Source organism: Aphelocoma coerulescens, chromosome 19 (assembly GCF_041296385.1).
Source record: "Aphelocoma coerulescens isolate FSJ_1873_10779 chromosome 19, UR_Acoe_1.0, whole genome shotgun sequence".
Lineage (NCBI taxonomy): Eukaryota > Metazoa > Chordata > Aves > Passeriformes > Corvidae > Aphelocoma > Aphelocoma coerulescens.
The window spans coordinates 5,949,459-5,967,678 of NC_091032.1; the positions used below are offsets into that span (position 1 = coordinate 5,949,459).

At 44.3% G+C, this 18,220-nt stretch overlaps 1 protein-coding gene across 2 annotated transcripts; it reads left to right on the top strand.

Moving 5' to 3' along the window:
• The first annotated feature begins 213 nt into the window (after positions 1-213).
• Positions 214-16,369, top strand: TMEM248 (transmembrane protein 248). Of its 2 annotated transcripts, none has more exons than XM_069033510.1 (7): positions 214-439; positions 8,696-8,870; positions 9,415-9,700; positions 11,151-11,301; positions 11,959-12,142; positions 12,552-12,695; positions 13,565-16,369. In XM_069033510.1, the coding sequence occupies exons 2-7, from the start codon at positions 8,712-8,714 to the stop codon at positions 13,583-13,585; spliced, it is 945 nt and encodes a 314-aa protein (XP_068889611.1). In that variant the 5' UTR covers positions 214-439; positions 8,696-8,711; the 3' UTR covers positions 13,586-16,369. The 2 variants fall into 2 exon arrangements, with proteins under 2 accessions (XP_068889611.1, XP_068889612.1); XM_069033511.1 differs by lacking the exon at positions 214-439 and adding an exon at positions 6,784-7,054.
• Positions 16,370-18,220: the final 1,851 nt, after the last annotated feature.

The window sequence follows — 18,220 nt, forward strand, 5'->3', positions numbered from 1 at the left end:
CCCGAGGAGAGAACGCGCTGAGCGCCCAGGCCCGTTCCCGGTATCTCTCCCGGTATCTCTCCCGGTATCTCTCCCGGTCCTTTCCCGGTACCTCTCCCCGCCCGTTCCCGGTGCCGCTGCCGGGCCCCGCCCGCCGCCGGCCCCTCTCGCGCTGCCGGCACCGCCTCAATCTTGTCCCCCCCGCGCCACCGTCGGCGCGCGCGGCGGCTGAGGGGTCAGGGCTGCGGCCCGGAAGCGGCGGCGGAGGCGGGGCCCGGTGCCGGGGCCTGTCCGTGTGTCCGGCCCGGGGGCTGCCCGCGGAGCGGCTTCTCCCCCGCCCGTCCGCCCGCGCCCGCAGCCCCGGCAGGGCAGGACGATGGTGCAGAGCCCGCCCGCACGGCAGCGCCGCCGCCTCTGAGCCCCGCCCGGCCCGGGGGCCTGAGCCCCGCCGCGGACGCCGGTAAGGAGGGGACGGGGGCGGCTCTGCGGCCCGGCCTGGCGGGGGATGGGGTGGCCTTGGGGCCGCTTCTGGGTTGGGGGGAGCGGGGGAAGCACCGGGAGAGCCCCCGGGGAGCCTCGGGCCGTGGCCGGGGCATCGCTGCGCTGCCTCCCGAGCCTCGGGTCCCGGTTGGGCTCGGGGTGGTTTTACTCGGCCGGGGGGTTGTAGCCTTGGTTTGTCTTTAGTATTTACATAAAAAAAAAAAAAAAAAAAAAAATTTGGGAAAGGTCGTCAGCTTGAAGTTTGTACGCGTGGCGTTGTACCAGAAAAAAAAAAAAAAAAAAACACTGAAAAATAATAATTTCTGTAGCACTAAAAATAGTCCTGTTTCAAAATAGCTTCTGAGCGGTGATTCCTGCGTTGGGCTTTTTTAATGTGGTTGTTTGGGGATTTTTTTCCCCAGTTTTCTGTATATCCGTATTTCATCCTCTTTCACTTTTTTGGGGGGTTTAACTTGACTAATGATCTCATGATGGTTTTAATAATAAAATTCCCGGAGCATCATGCCTAGAACATGGCTGCTCCATCCCTACCGTTACATCCAAACCATGGATCAGAATCACCCTGGGAAAGAACATATTACAGCACAGCTAGGATTTTTTTTTTTTTCCCCTTTTCCCTTTATTTGCTCCTTAAGGGTTTGTGTTTGGGAAAATTTATTTGCAGGATTAGCCGTGGAGGTGGAATTATCTGGGTAAATTTGCCCTGGTAGACAAACCCGGATCTTAGATAAGGATTCATTAAGGTTTGCTCTCCACATCCTCGCTGAACTTCCCCAAAGTTTGGCCGCTGGAAGAACGTGGTGGAGAAAAAATACCTGGGCCTGGTTGTTGTGGTAAATGATTGTTGCGTTCTTCTGAAGGCTGAGTTGCAGGAAATACTCCCCAGTCCTTGTGCCTCTGGGCAGGACACAGCGGTTCGAGTTTCAGCGGGTGAGTTGCTGCCACTTCCCTGCACCTGCCTTTCCCCAGGTCTCTGGGAATCAGCTGATGGCTGCGGTCCAATTCCTGCTCAGCAGGTGTGCACAGCACAGAGATAACTTTGGTGGCAGCCTGAGCGCAGATAACATTGAATTGTAGCTGAAAAATGCTGCCTGACCCCGGCCCGAGTCTCATCAAAGAGGATTAAGCCCTGGGTAGCTTTGTTACCTGCCGTGATTTGAGGAGTGGCTCCGGCGCTGGTGGAATGTGATTCTTCATTTCCACTTGAAAGACAAGAACCTGAAAGGCCACCTGATAAGACAGAATAGTCACTGTGCTCTGAGAAGTGCCCAGGAGCAGCTGAGGGCAGGGGACAAACCGAGCTCCGTGTCCTTTGGGAGCCAGGGGACAGGAGGGACAGAGCCCGGCACATCCAGCACCCCGGGGTGGGCCCCTCCTGGGGCACCCCCTGAGCTGATCCTGCAGCTCTGGTTGCTGTGCTCGTCTTCTTTTTTTATTAAATAACATCACGGGTTTTGTAGAAATGAAGCTGTTTCATTAATTGAACCCTAAACTATTAATGGAACTCGCTGGTGTTAGAATTGTGTTGGTTTTCCTAAACCTCCCCTTGCCTAAAGCATGGCTGGGTGGGAGTTTATTTTCTTTTTAAGACTGTGCTGACCTGTGATTAAAACTGGTTCTCAGGACTCAGAACTCCCAGGTTTTGTTTTGGAGGAAAACTTGTGAATGTCTTGGCATTTTGGGTTTTGTTAATCTGTAAAATGGAGAGTGAACTCACAGGAGTTTGGACTGAGCAAGTTCAGGTCCTGTTTCCTTTGAGCAGGGGGGGTGAAGCACACAGTCATGATAATATTCCAGCCATAGCCTTGATAGCTCAGCTGTTGCCCAGGTCCCTTATTTCAGTTGCTTTTGCTGCTGTTTATATTTTCATTAGTGGCCACTGGCTGTTTTGCTGCTTCTCTCCCTTCTTTCCACACCCAAACTCTGATTTTGCCATTCCCCAAAGCTGCCATTTCCTCAGCTTGTCAGTCATTTCTCTGCTTGTGATTCAGGCTGTGTTTCTGTCTGCATCCCTGTCTCCTCACAGTTCTCATCATAGAGACTGAAGAGCCTTTTCCTGGCATTTCTCTGCACTTTCACTGCTGAATTAGGTCCCACATTCCTTAATGAGTGGCTTTAATGAAGTCAACAATTAACCTTGAACTGGTCACTCAACCAGTTTCTGATTATTGAACATTTACTGAGAATTTTCACACTTCTTGATTAAAGCCTTCCCAGATTTTTGGCTGCTGTCAGTTCAGTGTACACAGAATTTGATTTCTCATGGATCTTTAAAAATCCTGTAAAATGGAATGATTTTACTTTTCCTTTCCTCTCACAGGTTCTCATGCTAAGCAGCAGTAAGCAGAATAGCATTTTTAATACAACTTCAAAAGTCCTTCATCTATTCTTGTGTGTTTTATTGCAGTCTGGGTGATTTGGGTTATGGTAACTCACACTGTAAGTCATGACTTGGACTTGGAAAAGCTGGAAGGTTTAAAAATGCCCATGAGCTCTTTTATATGGAAATGGATTCATTCCCATGGCACAGGCTCTTGGCAAACAGGGCTGCCTGCCTCAAGTTTGGCACCAAAATGTCTGATTTTCAACCAGAGCTTGGGTTCATTTTGATTTTACAGCTGGCTATGTTTTAAATTATGTTTTTCACTTCTAACAAAAGTCAGAATTCAGGGTTCATTGAACCAGGGGAAAAAAGGCATCCTCACTCTGTTTCTGCTGCCTGACTTTTAACTTTCCTTTCCTTTTCTCATTCATCATTTTTAAGAACTCGTAGCATATAAAAAATACTTGGAACTGGTTTGGATTTGTCTGTTTCTGCACAAATTTTTCTTCCAGTGGGAAATGAAAATCAACTTTGCTGTCCCAAGAGTATCAGCTGGCACAAAGCTCAGGTGCTTGTGGTAAATCCAGCAGACTTTTTGAACAACACAAGTCTGTTGGGAAGGGCTGTCATACACAGATTGAGTAATGTTTGTTTTCCTTTTTATTTTTTACATCATCGACCTTGTATTTAAAGTTTTCTGTCTTTATAGAGAGTTGAAGTCAGGAATTTGGGTGTTTAAAATTCAGTATCAATTTGATCTTTAAAATTTTCTATCACTGACCAAATTACTTCCTCTCCTTGGCTTTGTTCCATGGGCAGGCCTGAAATGTTTGCTGTTCAGGCCTCTCATGGGGATGCTGAAATGATTAATTAAACTTTGAACAGTGTTTTGAGAGGTGAAAATAAACATTTCATGCAACTATGAACCACTTTGCTGCTTTCTATTCGTGCAAGTCCCCAGTTTTTGTTAATATTCTGCATCCTGATCCTTTATCAGGATGCCAGGAGGAAGGAATGTCCTTTTCCACATTTGCAGGTGCTGTTCTCCTCCTGCCCTGTGCAGTGTCCTCTCTGCATATGCAAAGCCATTTTCCTGCCATTTTCAGCTTCCAGCCTCCAGGAAAAGGTGGGGGGGGGTTGTTTCTTATCAGTAAAATATTTGTGGATGAAATAGCTCAGCAAACTGATAAGCCACTGTCTGCCTTGAGCCAATTCCCCGTTATCTCGCACTGCAGAGAATGTGTTTGTGCACATCTGGCTGCTCATCTTTGGGCTCTCTTTAGTTGGATTCAAGGATCCAAGGTGATATTTTCATAAAGTTTCCTCCTCCACATGCCCTGATTGCTTCTCTCCCTCTGTGCTGGGGAGAAATCTGCTGGCATTTCCTAGGAGGTTGTTGATTCTGGTTTATTTTTTTCACGCCGAAGGCTGGGCGGAGGGGAAGAGGCTCAGCTGGACAGAGGTAGAGCTGTGCTCTGGAGGATTCCTCTAGGATGAATTCCTCCTTCCCTGCCTGCCCTGCTGCTGCTGGGGAAGGTTTTAGGCTGTGCAATTCCATCCCACAGGGTTCCACACTTCCTAAAAAGATGATCTGAAGCTGCTGCAGATACTAACACCTCTATTTTCCCCAGATATCAGGGTGGTAAATTCTTCCTGCACTTCCAAGTGCAGATCCTCGCACTTGTCTCGTTGAACCTCATCAGGTTGTCCCAGGGCCACCTCTGCAGCCTGTCCAGATCCCTGTGGATGGGATCCCTTCCCACAGAGCTTGGTGTCATTGCCAAGCTTGACCCCATGTCCTTGTCACCCTCAAAAATGTTAAACAGCACCAACCCCAGCTCACCCAACTGGTTTTTATTTAGCTTCACTATTTCAGTATTTTCACCCTTAGACATCAAATTTGGTTTGAAGAGAAGAAAACTAAATGAAAGAGAATTTTGGTACCTGCTGCTGTTCATTGTTCTTAAACAAGAGGCACTTTGGGATGAACACCACTGCCTTGTTTCTATTTATTTATGGATGGTTTCCCATGGTTTGCTTGATTTATGTTTAGAAATATTCCTCTGGCACACAACATTATTTTCATTCTAAGTGGTTAACTCTGAGCTGACCCATTTCCCTTGCACTCCTGGTAGTGGGGCATCTTTGAAAACATCATCCATTTATATTTTTGAGCTGTTCTGTGAAATAAGATGTTGAGGCTTGTGAAACTTGTGAGATCCTAAAGGAGCAGTGCTGCCTCCTGTCCTTCTCCTCCACCCAATTTTCCACTTTCACGTATTTCAGTGGTGGTTTTATATTCAAACCCCTCCTCTAGAGTGATTACCTTACCTGCACAACAAGAAGGGGAAATATTTGTGAGGAAATGCCATCATTTTAAGCTTTCTAATGGCAGGGATGGTAGTTGACATTATTGACAAAAATGTCAAATGACTTTAATCCCTTTAAAATTCATGTTTGGGGGGGTTTTTTTCACTTTGGCAACTGCAATTTCGCTTTTAATACCTGCTTTAGTGCAGCATATGGGGTTTTTATTGTTAGGAATTCAGCTCCTTTGATATTAAGGCTCAAAATGGGAATTTAATACTTCAGCTGTGACTCATTGCATTGACTTTTTGGTCTTTGCAATAGGCTTCAAGATTTTCCTTGTTTGTAATTTAAAAACTCATCAGTCTGTTTCAGCAGCTTCCTTCTCCACACTTTCCTATACAAATAAAGAGGAATTCACAATGTTACTCCTTTGAAGTTGCTGTCTGGAGCTGTTTTGGAGGAAAATCACCCCAATTGTACAATATTTTCTTGCTTTTTAGTTGACTGCCCAATTCTGTGTTTCCCTGGGACTCTGACAGATTAAACTTTTGTATTTCCACCCTTTACCACTTTAATCTTTTTACCTGCCTGGGTTTGTAGATGCTGATTTAAGAGCACAACATCTCCAGGGTTTCCTGGTGAATTCCATCAGCTGTAACTCTGGCATTTTTTCCTGCTGAACATCCCTCACTACCCAGCAATTACCTTGGAGCTGGTGGCCAATGTTCCAGCCTGGCAGTTTTCATTCTTCCCCTTGCACTTGAGCTCCTTATTTAGGCTGACTGGGGAGATTTTTATTGCACCAAGTATTAAAAGGCTTTGCTGGAGTGGAGAGAGGCAGCAGCAGTCATTAGAGCCACTCAGTAAATTATTTATTTGGCTAAAAAGTGAAATCTGATCTTGCTTGCCTGACCTGCCAGGAAGTAAAAGCATTGGTTTGTTTGTTTGTTTTAACTCTGTGAACAAGAAATAAAAGTTTAAGTGATATTCTTTAAGTTATCCAGTTACACAGAGGAGGAAGTTAGTTACAAGAGCTGGCAAAAGAATTGTGATGCATTGTGATTCTAACAGAGAGGAGTTTAAGAAACCCTGAAAATCCATGGACATTCTGATGTAATGCACTGATCTGAATCACAGGTTCTGTGATAATTAAAGTTATTTAAGCACTTTGGTAAAAAAATTAGTAATTCTTCAGGCAGCAGCATGGAAACATTCATCCTTCCTTGCACTGCTATTTTCATGTCAGCTCCAGTGTTGAAATCCACAGTTGTTCCCTTTTCCCTCCCAAATGCTCCGAAGGCACATTACTCCTCAGAAATTGCAGCTTATAGCATTTTCTAATTGCTTTCAAAGCCACTGAGTTATGGCAGCATATTAAACAACTGGCACTTAAAAGCTGGTGATCTCTTACATAAAAATATTAGCCCAAATATTTCTCTGGGAAGGCTTTTCAGCACATCCCGTTTTTTTTAAAGCTGGTTTTAGACCCTGTGGTAAACAAACATTCTAATGGAGCTGTTGGAAACCCCTTTAAGAAAGGAATCCCAGCCCTGGATGTGCTGTGGGTGACACTCAGCCCTGATTAAAAGCTGCAATAAACCCTGCATCTGTGTTCTTTGCACAAGGAAACTCAGGAGGGGACACTGCCTACAACTCTGCTTTAGTTTAGGTTTTGATCTCCTTCCATCTCCACACATCTCCCATGTTTCTAGGAGGAGTGTTTGGGATTTTGCTTCTGGATGGAGCGTTTGGGATTTTTTAGCTCGGGCTCATTTAAGGAATTTGCTGCCAGGGACAAGATAGGCAGAACGAGCAGAAGGGCGGATCATTCCCAGCATGATCCCTGCCAGCCCCAGCTCTCCCTTCCCCTGTCCCTCCTGCCTCCTGACACCTGCACTGGCCTGGCTGGCTGTGCCACAGCTGCTCTGGGACAAACTTCTGGTAAGGTGCACATTTCTCGTCATCTTTTCTTCACCTTTCTTCCCTCTCCTTTCCCTGCTTTTCGCTCTGCGTTTGCAGAGATGCTTGCAGCACCCACTTCTCACTGAGGAAAACTTCCTGGGCTTTGCAGGGTGGATGGAAAGGGGTTGATGGTGCAAAATAATAAACCCAGGATGTGATCTTGAGCTCTGGAGAGCTCTGTCTCAGCAGGTTTCAGCCAGGAGAGCGAGTGGGGAGTCAGCAGGCACAGCCCAGGGTTGTGTTATTGGCACTGCATCTCTCTCTTCTCCCTGAGTTGGATTTTCCCCTCTTTGCAGGTTCTGTCAATATTTCTTCTGTTAACAGGAACTGAAGCGTTTCTGCCAGTAAAATCCTGAGTATACACAAGGAAGTTGGGATCATTGTACCCTGTGGGCTCTGAAAAGGGCTTTGTCTGAGTGCTCGTCCTTTACCCTTCTCTTGTTTTCTCTGAAATCAATAGATCACATCAAAGATCCCTCTCTTGCCTTGCCCTGTCCCTCTCTCATCCTCAGAGCTGCCACTTTTCAGCCCTGCTACACCTGGATTGTAAATGACAATAATGGGAGTCAGTGGGGATCATCCAGACCTGCAGGGAGCCTTAATTGTTATCAGATCCGTATGGATGCTCCAGCTTTAACCCTTGCAGTGCAGAATTCTTTCTGCCTTTCCCTGGGAATTTTGGAGATCAGCAGCGCATTGCTAGGAACAGCTCCTGCCTTAGTGGTTTAGTTGGGGTTAAAAGCCTCTTCAGCCACGATTTTAGGTAAGACAAAGATAAGAGGTTGGCTGGGAGTTCCTCCTTGCAGAGCTTCTGAAGGAGATGACACAAGGCTGCCCTTTAACACTGGACTGTTTGCTTTTCCCTGTGAGTGGAGGTGGGGAAGCTGATACAATAATTTGGGTCTTTTTACTCTGCAGATGAACATTCAGGAAGGGAATCAGACAAAATACTATATTTGGGGCAAAAATTAATGACTGAGGACGTTTCCTCAGCATGTAAGGTCCTGGCTTTGCTTACAGACAAAACAAAAAGTTCTAGATCCTGCAAGAATTAAATAAAGACCAGGAATCTTCCAGCCTCCACCCTAATGCAGTTTTTAGGGTTTTCTGCCCACAGGATTCTTGATGCAAAAGCCTAAAGTGATGTAGGGCTGCTTCTCAGATCCTGTTTTGAAAATAGAGGCATTTGGGATGGGGTGAAGAGGGATCCTTAAGGCTCCAGCTTCAGTTTCCAAAGGATGTGCAAAGTTTGATTTGTAACTTGGTGCATTCAGACACTACTGGCATTAAAATGTAGCAGTGATACCCTGCCTGGGGAAAGGCAAGAACTGGGTTTATTACTTATCAGCGATGCTGGGCTGTGCTGGAAGCCCTCATTTCTTAAAATCCATTCCCAGCTGGCAGTTTGAGGCCCTGAGAAGGTGATGTGGAGCCTGTTTTGATTGCTGCTGCATTTCAGGCACACACTCCATGCTCAGTGAACAGCACAGCCACGTAATTGAATCTCATTTTGTGTAAGATCCTATTTCTTGCTGTCAAACTTTTGTCTTACGTGATCCACCAACCCCCCTCCTGTAACACACAGTCCAGTGACTCTGTTGGAACATTTTTTGCCCTCAGGTGAACAATCAGAATAATGTTCTACATAAACCTGTTGGAGAACCTGAAGGTTTATATCAGCAGCCGCCCTCCGCTCGTGGTCTTTATGATCAGCGTGAGCGCCATGGCCATCGCCTTCCTGACACTGGGCTACTTCTTCAAAATCAAGGAGATCAAATCACCAGAAATGACAGAGGTATGTGCAAAAAGCAGGGATATTAATTTGGAAAACATGCCTGAAGTTAATGAGGAGTTTTTTTTTTTCCCTCATAGAGAGCACAGAGTTGTGTGGGGGATTGTCTTCATTTTACTTTCAGAAGGGCTGTTGGAGTGAATGTTTGTTAGTTTTGTTTTATATCAAGGATGAGGCCAAATCGGCTGTCATGGTTCTTCCCTGCTGTGGATAGGAACCTTTCTGTTTGTTATTTAGGGTCACTTAGCTGTTTGGGGAACTTCTTACCTCAGCACTGTCCTGTAACGAGGGAAACCTTGTCAGAAACCGCTCACCCCGGAGTGTGGTGAGAACAGACCCAGTTTCCTTATTAGTTCAGGGGAGGGAGCTGGGATTGAACCCATCTGACTTCTACAAACAACTTTCCTGTTGTTGAGCCAGCCCTGGTGGTGTTGGTGTTGCTTTTTGAGCCGTGTGATTTTTGTTAAATGGCCTGGAACCGGGCGGGATGGGACCGAGAGAGGCGTGAGCTCCCTCATCTGCTTGAAATTTCCCCCTTTGTTTTAAGGACTGGAATACTTTCCTCCTGAGGTTTAATGATTTGGACTTCTGTATATCTGAGAATGAAACCTTGAAGCACCTCCTCAACGACACCACAACTCCAGAAAGCACCGTGACCAGCGGGCAGGCCAGGTCTTCCACACAGTCCCCACAGGCCCTCGAGGACTCCGGTCCCATCAACATCTCTGTCACCATCACGCTGACCCTGGACCCTCTGAGACCTTTTGGGGGATACTCTCGCAATGTCACACACCTAAGCTCCACAATTTTTGGGCACCAGATTGGACTTTCAGGTAGGCAAGGACGGAGCTTTTTAAAATTTAGGTTACAGTTGGCTTTTAGAGGTTTTTTTATAACCTTTCACAGGGGGATTGGCTTCAAACTGAAACTAAGTAGGCTTAGATTAAATATTAGGGAGAAATTCTTTATTGTGAAGCTGTGGCTGCCCCATCCCTGGTGGTGTCCAAGGCCAGGTTGGACAGGGCTTGGAGAAACCTGGGATAGTGGAAGGTGTTCCTGCCCATGGCAGAGGGTGAAACAAGACAGTTTTTAAAGTCCCCTCCAACCCAAACCATTCTATGATTCTAAATAATTCTGTGATTTAAATAACTATATGATCAAATAAAAATTCACCAGCTTCTTATGGGTGAGATAAATCTTGTGCACAGAACACAGATGTGTTCCCAGATTCATTGTGAGTTTATTCCTGTATGGAGCCCTTCACTTGTTTGTTAGAGGAACTCTTCCCTGCATTCAGAATGGAAAAGAACCTGCAGGTGTGCCAAGATCAGGCTTGGCAGTTTGAAATGATTAACCTAATGACAATGGAAGGTCATTTTTAAGCCAGCAAAATTCCAAACAGTGACTCTCTTCAGTTTTGCCTTGATCCATCAGGTCCTCAACTGACATTTCAAATGTGACGTAGATGCAGTAGAGAGTATTATGTTGTCTAAAAAATTCTAGTTTATCTAAAATGCATAAGTGAATCAGCTTTAATATCACAAAGAGCACCAGATAAGATGATTATGGTTTCTGTGGTGTGCAGAGACCAATCTGCTCTCTGGCTGCCTGCCAGGAAGTTTTGACAGGAGTTCATAGGGAATTAATAGAAATTGATAATAGAACCTCACTTTTATTTTAGCTTTCAGCCAGAATTGCGTTTTATAATAATGTTGAACCTGTGGAGAGCTGAAAATGTGCATTACTGTATTTTCTGTTGTTATTTTGTTACTGCTTTAAGAGCTACCAAATACAAGTTCCATTTGCATCAGCCTGGCTATTTGCAGCAGCCTGAAATTCTCCACATGGAGTTATCATACATGACTTAATGTGCAGTTCAGTATCTGCTCACACCTTTTTCTCTACACAAATATCTCCAGTTTGAAAAGGGAGCATCAGAAAAAACAAATGCGGAACAAAGTTCTTAGGAGGAGAAAGACTTTTCTAATAAATCTCTCTGAACACACATGAATTCACTTATAAAGAGTTTTTAATTTCTGAAAGCAGCCTGATGACACCAGTTCTGGGCTGGGAGAGATTAGAAAGAGCAGCAGCTGGGGGATTTTGTAGTTTGTTTTGGGTTTTACCTTTCTTTTTGCTTTCTTTGTTGCCTGTAAAGATCCTGGATGATTCAAAGGGTGATACTTCCTGCCTTAGTCATTTGTGTGTTCTCCTTATCCCAGTGATCGTTGCTCAGATACTTTTGTGAACCAAAACCCAGCTTTCCTTTTCTCTTTCTCAAAGGCAGAGAATCCCACGAGGAAATAAACATCACCTTCACCCTGCCAGCTGCCTGGAACTCCGATGACTGTGTCCTGCACGGCCACTGCGAGCAGGTTGTGTTCACCACCTGCATGACTGTGACAGCAGCCAGCAATGTATTCCCAGTCACAGTGTAAGTGCATTGGGAACTCTGCTCCATGGGCTGCTTCCTGGCTCATTAATTCCTCTGAGTTGTTAGTTCCTTGGGAAAATTCCTGTCGATCGTGGAAATTGTGTCCTTGCGCTCCTTCCCTCATGGTAAAACATTTGTCTCGAAACCTCTGCTGTCTTTGAGATTTTTCTGAGGATGTTTTAAACTCCTGCCTTTCAGCTGTGATTTAGAATTCACTGGGAGCAAAAGAATCCATGGAAATTTAAGGAATTTACCCCATAACTGAGTTTCAGAGATGAGATTTGACACTAAGGCTCTTACCCCCTTCCCTGCTGAGATATCAGCGCAAGGCAAATGTTGCTTTGCCTTCACCAGAATATCTTCCCTTTGTCTTCTCTGGATTCCCTGACACTGTTCCATCCAACCTGTGAAGCCTTAGGAAAACCAGTGTTTTTCCAGTTAAGCTGTGGGATGTTGGCTCAGTGCAACAACATGCAGTTAAATTCTAATTTTAGTGTAGCAATCATGTGGCTTTTAATAGACCCTTTTGGTTAAACTTTGGGGTTTTGTTGTTGCTTTGGAAGACCCAAACTAAACCCATGTTTTGAGAAGAAGAGTTGTCCTGGTTGAACATGGCAAATGCAATTCAGGGTACTGATTATTTCTGTTTTGTTGCAGTCAGCCACCACATTGTGTTCCTGAAACCTACAGCAATGCTACTCTGTGGTACAAGATCTTCACCACGGCGAGGGACTCGAACACAAAATACGCCCAGGATTACAACCCCTTCTGGTGTTACAAAGGAGCAATTGGGAAAGTCTACCATGCTTTAAATCCCAAACTAACTGTTATCGTTCCAGATGTAAGTGCTGGGCTGTTCCTCTGGTATTTTCAGTAAATGCTCTGCTTTCATTCAGTATGGTTCCTAAAATTGTCATTTTTGCTGCTGGTTTTATTGTGTGGTGCAAAGGCTGAGAATGCTCCACCCCAGTGGGTTTGATGATCTTCATCCATGTGCCTCACAGCTCTTAATAACCACCATTTATACTTTGAAATCATTTCTCAAAAGCCTCTGCCAGTATTTGGAAAAATATCTATAACAGATTTTTAAGACCAGAAACGTTTTGTGCCACAATTAGGAACCACTTCCATTACTGTGTAAAGGGGAGGAAGTTGATTCCTGAAGTCATTTCTGGGTTGATCTGGTAATTACTGCTTTGATATCATGTGCCAAGTCAGTAAATGGTTTTAATTTGCTTTTCTGTGTGCAGGATGATCGCTCCCTAATAAACCTGCATCTCATGCACACCAGTTACTTCCTCTTTGTGATGGTGATTACAATGTTCTGCTATGCAGTCATTAAAGGCAGACCAAGCAAGCTGAGGCAAAGCAACACAGAGTTCTGCTCTGAAAAGGTGAGTGTGTGGTAACAAAATATTGACTCTGATAAGAAAACAGAGCAAAACTCCTTTTGGACACAGGACAGACTGGTTTTTCTTGTCTCTGGAGATGGGGATTGAATTGCCTTTCAAAGAGACCTGGGTGCTTCATTATGGACAGTGCAGGTGGGGGCTACAAAATCCACACAAGTGCTTTGGAGATCCTCCAAATGAGATTTCTCTCCTCCAGAAGTGAATTCTTGCAGCTCAGGAAGTGCTGGGCTGGGACTCTTCTGCCATAATGGCACTACTTGAACTGTTTTGTGTGAAGCAGTGAATAGGTGGCATCAAATGGTTTTATTTCTCTTTTATTACAACAGACTGAAAACTTTGAGTAAAACATGATACATAATTCTAAGGGTTGTTCATCAGAATTAAGTTAAAAACAAAGCTGTTGAAAGAGTCATTGGTTGTTAATCAGAATTAAGTTAATAACAAAGCTGTTGAAAGAGTCATTGTTCAATACTGCCTTGGGGACCTGCAGTTTGCCTGAAGGATTAAATATGAATATATTTAATTGAGAAGTAGGAAGCCAGTGTTGATACCTTTTGATCTTGATGATATTTTGTGGTGTAAGCTGGTTTGGGGTGGTTTTTATAGGTGGTTTTTGGTTTTTGTTTTTTTTTTTGGTTTTGAGTGGTTTGGGACTTTTATTCTATTGATTTTTGCCAAGTACAAAAGACCTTCAGACTCACTTTGATTTCCTTTCCAAGTCAGACTTTCCAAGCTGCTTTGAAAAGTCAAGGACAGCTCTGCCAGCTGCACAGAGATAAGTCATATCACTGTTACAGGATTAAGAATTTGCCTTTAATTAAATATTTTCTCTTTTTTTTTTTTTTTTCCAGGTTGCTTTGTCAGAAGCATAAAAATCCCCCCTCTCCTTCTCCCAAGAACAACCAAAACCATTGCCTGCTGAACCCAGCCTGGGTCTTAACACTCTGTGAATCCATTACCTTGCAATGTTGGTTTATTCCAACCAAAGACATTTCAAAGTGCCTGTAATTGATTTGTACATATTTATAAAAGCAGAATATCCAGAGCAGGTCCGAGGAGATGCGCTTGTCCCACGGCGCGGCCGGAACGCTCCGGCCCTTCCCTGGGGACACCCCCAGTGTTGGTGTAGATAACTCCAGTGAAAAGGCTCCACAGAGGCAGAGCCAGAGATTTTTGTCTCGCTGCACCTGGGCAGGTGAAGATGCCTTTGCAAGTGTCTCAAAGCAACCAAGAGATGTTTGGTTTTTTGCCCAATCTGTACAGTGTGTTTGAACCAAGTATGCACCTTTGATATAATCCTGCATTTCCAAAGCCACCAATCTACGACATAAATTCAATGTGTGTTTGTGTGGCCTCATACTTTATTCCATTTGCTCCTTGCTTGCAAGAAAAGATATCAACATTTTAGATTATTTTTTTTTTCTTTTGGAAGAAAAAAAAAAATACATATTCACATTTTAATAGTGCTGTATTTAGGACAAACTTGTGCTTTTATTCATAGTAAAAAAATTAAGAAGTGAAGTCCCATTTTAAACTCTTACTTACTGAAAAGAACTGTTTGATTTTTTTGTTTTGGTTTGGTTTGTTTTTTTGGTTTTTTTTTTGGTTTTTCATTTGGCTTGCTGAATGCCAGAGAACCAGTCAGCACAGAAACTTATCTGGAAGACTTTTCCACTTGGCCTCCCACCCCCAGCCCTCCAGCCAGGATTGTGTGTCTCTGCTGCAGAGCAGCTTTCTGTAAACTTTTTTTTTTTCTTCTTCTTCTTTTTTTTCTTTCTAGAAAGTGAAAATTAATAAAAAGCTGTATTGTATTAACAGCCTGCTGGGGCTCTGCACAGCCTTGGGCAAGTGCAAATAGTGAAAGGAAAAGAAATCCCAGAGTTTGTTACAGAGCTTCACTCTGGGACTGTGCATGCAGCTCTGAGGGCAGCTGACAATGGCACTGCTGAGCTCTGTCCCACTAAATTGCCATTTAATGCTGTGCACTCAGGGGAAAATGGCCACAAGAGTGGGGCTGTTGTGAGGAAGGTCAAAGAAAACCACCCAGTGAAACCCTTTTCTGTTCTCTGTGTCCATTCTTCAGTCAGAGCTATTTTATTCTGTGCATTTCTCCCTTCCCCATTCTGCCTTTTGCTGGTTTTTCTTCCTGGCTCCTTGTTGAGCAGCCTCCTTAATTTCAGGGGTCAGGCTCTTCCTGCAGACATTTCCACCACTGCTTTTAAAATCTCACTGGTTGCCTTAATTGTCTTTTCATCTTTTCTCCCAGATTTCTCACCAGGTGGTGTGACAGCTCTGCATCCATTCATTCATTTATTCCCACAGGCTTTTTTTTTTTTTTTTCTTCCTCCTTTTGCTCCAAACTCCACAGAAGAAGAAAGCCAAGTGAGAATCTCATAGTCTCAGTGATGCTGGCATACAATTCCCAGTTTATTCCCTCCAGACACCACTCCTGGTCTGTGTGTGTTGGGACTTCAGTAAGTTCACAAGTCTTAAGAGTGTTTGAACAGTCACAGTTTCCTTCAGAACACGTTTCCTCCTAGAATTTCAGTTCCTTAAGTGGGATTAACTGACATGTTTTCCTCCAGGGAATGTTAAGGCAAAGCTTTAGAGGTGGCCTGGTTTGAAGTTTAGGGATAAAAAGAAGCTTCCAGTTTTCTCCTGATGCTGCTGTGGGCTGATGCTGCTTCCCCTGGGGTGAGGCAGGGAAGTGAAACAGGCCGAGAACTTCTTCTGAGCTGGTCCTAAACCCCAGCCTGAGCTGGTCCTAAATCACACAAGCCCAGCCTTCTGTGTTAATCCTCACTCTAAGAGTTGCTTCCGAGGGTGGCTTGATCTGGGGACCACAGGCAGGAATAGGAGATGGATTGGGAGAGAGGTGGTGCAAATCCTGGAAATACCCAAAAAAACCACCCAACAACACCTGACTCCTTCAGCAAAGCAGAGCAAATCCTTTCTCCTTCAACAAATTCCAAATATCCCAACTGGAATTTGGGCTGTTGGGGAAAACTTTTGGGAATGAAAGGAGCCTGCTTGAAAACTTCTCCCCCACTTTCTGCAGCCCCCCAGGAATATTAAAGATTGTGACCCACAAATGCAAAAGGGAAAACGTTGGAGAGTTGGATTTTTTGGCCTCAGTTCATCCCTTTGCCCCCCCTGGATTACAGCAGGGAGGTGCAGGGTGTCCCAGCAGGCCAACATGCTGGAATACTGAGGAATATTGGATTGTTCCCAGGCAATGTACAAAGTTAAATGCAGCCAAACAGAAGAGTTAAAACTTAATATTAAAGTTCAGATCATATTGATCTTTCCTTTTTTTGTTTTCTTTTTTCTTTTTAACTATGACTTGAATCAGTTTTGATTCTATTTGTACGTGTTTTCTTGTTCTTAGAAAGCTGCCATTTTCTTTTATTTTCTTTTTTTTTTTTTTTTTTGCATTTCCTTTGGCATTACATAGAAAATCTGAGCCTTGGTTTCAACCCTCTGCAGGTGATTGTAGGGTTCAAGATGGTTTTTTGGTTTTGTTTTGTTCTTACATTTCACTTGTCTTGTTGCATGATGGTTAATAGCTGATTTGGAAATGACATTTCTCTCCTAGATTAATTTTTGTGTTTGTAAGATGTGCATATTGCTTTGCAGAATAAAAACTATGAAGTTTATCCTTGTCTTTATTTTCACAGCCCACTGGCTACAGAGCTTCTTAAAATATCCAAACTTATGAGGAAATCAGGGAAAAATCTGCAGTAAAATGAAATTTCAACCTTTTTGTGTGCCCAAGGTGTAGTGAGCACTTTTCGTAGATTTTTTCTTCCTTTGGTTTGGGGTGTAGGGAACAAAAAATGGAAAAATTGTGATCCAAACCCACCTTTCCTGTTGCCTTTCCTTGTTAACAGAACACTTCCAAACATGCAAATGGTGCCTGTTCAAACCTGGTGGGAATGAGAGCATCCCTTAAAAGCAAATCTGTGACATCATTTTATCATTTTTACTGAGAATTAGGAGACAAAAGTGAGTTTAATTCAATTTTTTTTTTTACCCATCCCTTTGGTATGGCTCTGAAATGCCTGCCTGGAATGGGGAGTGAGGCTGTTGCTACTCCAGGTTGCAAAGAAATCGTTTATGGCCTGAATTCTGTCCCTCAGCCAGCAGAGGGGAAGAGAAAGGCAGCAGAACATATCCTTTTATTAAACCATCTCCCTGCCATAACCAGCAGCAGTTGTTTGACAAAGCTTTGTTCAAAGAGTTTCACACGAAATTCCTTGGAGAAAATCCTGATTTCAGGGAGTTACACTTGAGTACAGGGGAGAAAACCCTGAGCAAATCTATCTGTGATTGAATTTGGTTGGTTCTGAATAAAAGGTGAACAATCCTGCCTGGACCCCTTCCCAAGCCTTTTCCACAGGGAAAGTTGCTGTAATTCCATGCCACAGCCTTGAGTGAGGTTTTTCCAAAGCTTCCTCCTGGCTCTGGCTGTAAAAGCAGCTGAAAGTTGGCGTTTTAAGGGGGGTTTGTTAACAAACTTCAAATAAGGGCAAGGAAAAATGAAATAAAGGTTGCTCATCCGGCAAAACCCCACACGTACCGTGTTGGAAATCAGATTCCAGCCAACCTCAGCAGCCTGCTGCAGATTGGGATGGGAGCTGCCATCTGCCAGCAAGGAAGGGAATTCCTTTCATCAGCTGCTTTGTGCCAAATATTTGGGTTTTACAGCAAAGCAGCGCTGAAAATCAGCACCAGCAGGGAAATTGCTGCAGCTTTTCTGTGGGAAATAAAAGAGTTTCCATGAAATGTTGCTCTCCAAAGTTTCCTCTGAATGAGTGTGACAGCAGCTGCTGGAATTTGGGTTGTAAATTCTCCTTTTCCCTCCAGCACTCATCAAAACTTTGCCGGTGATGAATTGCCTGGCAGGGAGAAAATCAATCTGGAGGTGGAACCTCATGTTTCTGTTTAACTCCTGTGACTCGTTTGTCTGCTGACATCAAAATTTGGATTCCAGCACTGTCCTGGAAGATCCTCAGGAGCTGCACACACAAAGGATCCACTGTGGATCCTTTCTGGAAGATTTTCCAACTTTTTGGGTGCAGTCTGTGGCCTGACCTTGAGGTGTCTGTGACCCCTGGGCTGGAAACAGCTCAGCTCCCAAAACAAGGAGCCAGCTGGGAGCTGGCTGGGTTTGGATCTTCCTTCAGCACCACTCCTGAGTTATCTCTGTCCCTCAGAGCCCTGCAGAGGCTCTCTGCAGATCCAGCTCCTTTGCTGTGCCTTTTCCTGGGTTACTGGGACAGCTTGGTTTGTGTTTCTCCTTTTTGAAGAGCTTTTATAGCTCTGCTGTCACCTTCAAACTGCATCCCATGGGCCATCCCAGCTGCTCCAGGCTCTGTCCTGCCCTGCAAGGCTTCCTGGCAGAGCCAATATTCCCTTCTGAAGGTGTTTCTTTACAGGATGTTAAAGAAACTGTTGGCATCTAAGCACGGATTTCCCTGGGCTGCCTCTTTTTTAGCTCCTTTCAA

Bases quoted from the DNA above. Each gene is read 5' to 3' on its own strand.
- TMEM248 (XM_069033510.1), top strand. From the start codon at position 8,712: ATGTTCTACATAAACCTGTTGGAGAACCTGAAGGTTTATATCAGCAGC. The intron at 12,143-12,551 runs GTAAGTGCTGGG...TTCTGTGTGCAG, and splicing joins TAACTGTTATCGTTCCAGAT to GATGATCGCTCCCTAATAAA. The intron at 12,696-13,564 runs GTGAGTGTGTGG...TTTTTTTTCCAG, and splicing joins CAGAGTTCTGCTCTGAAAAG to GTTGCTTTGTCAGAAGCATA.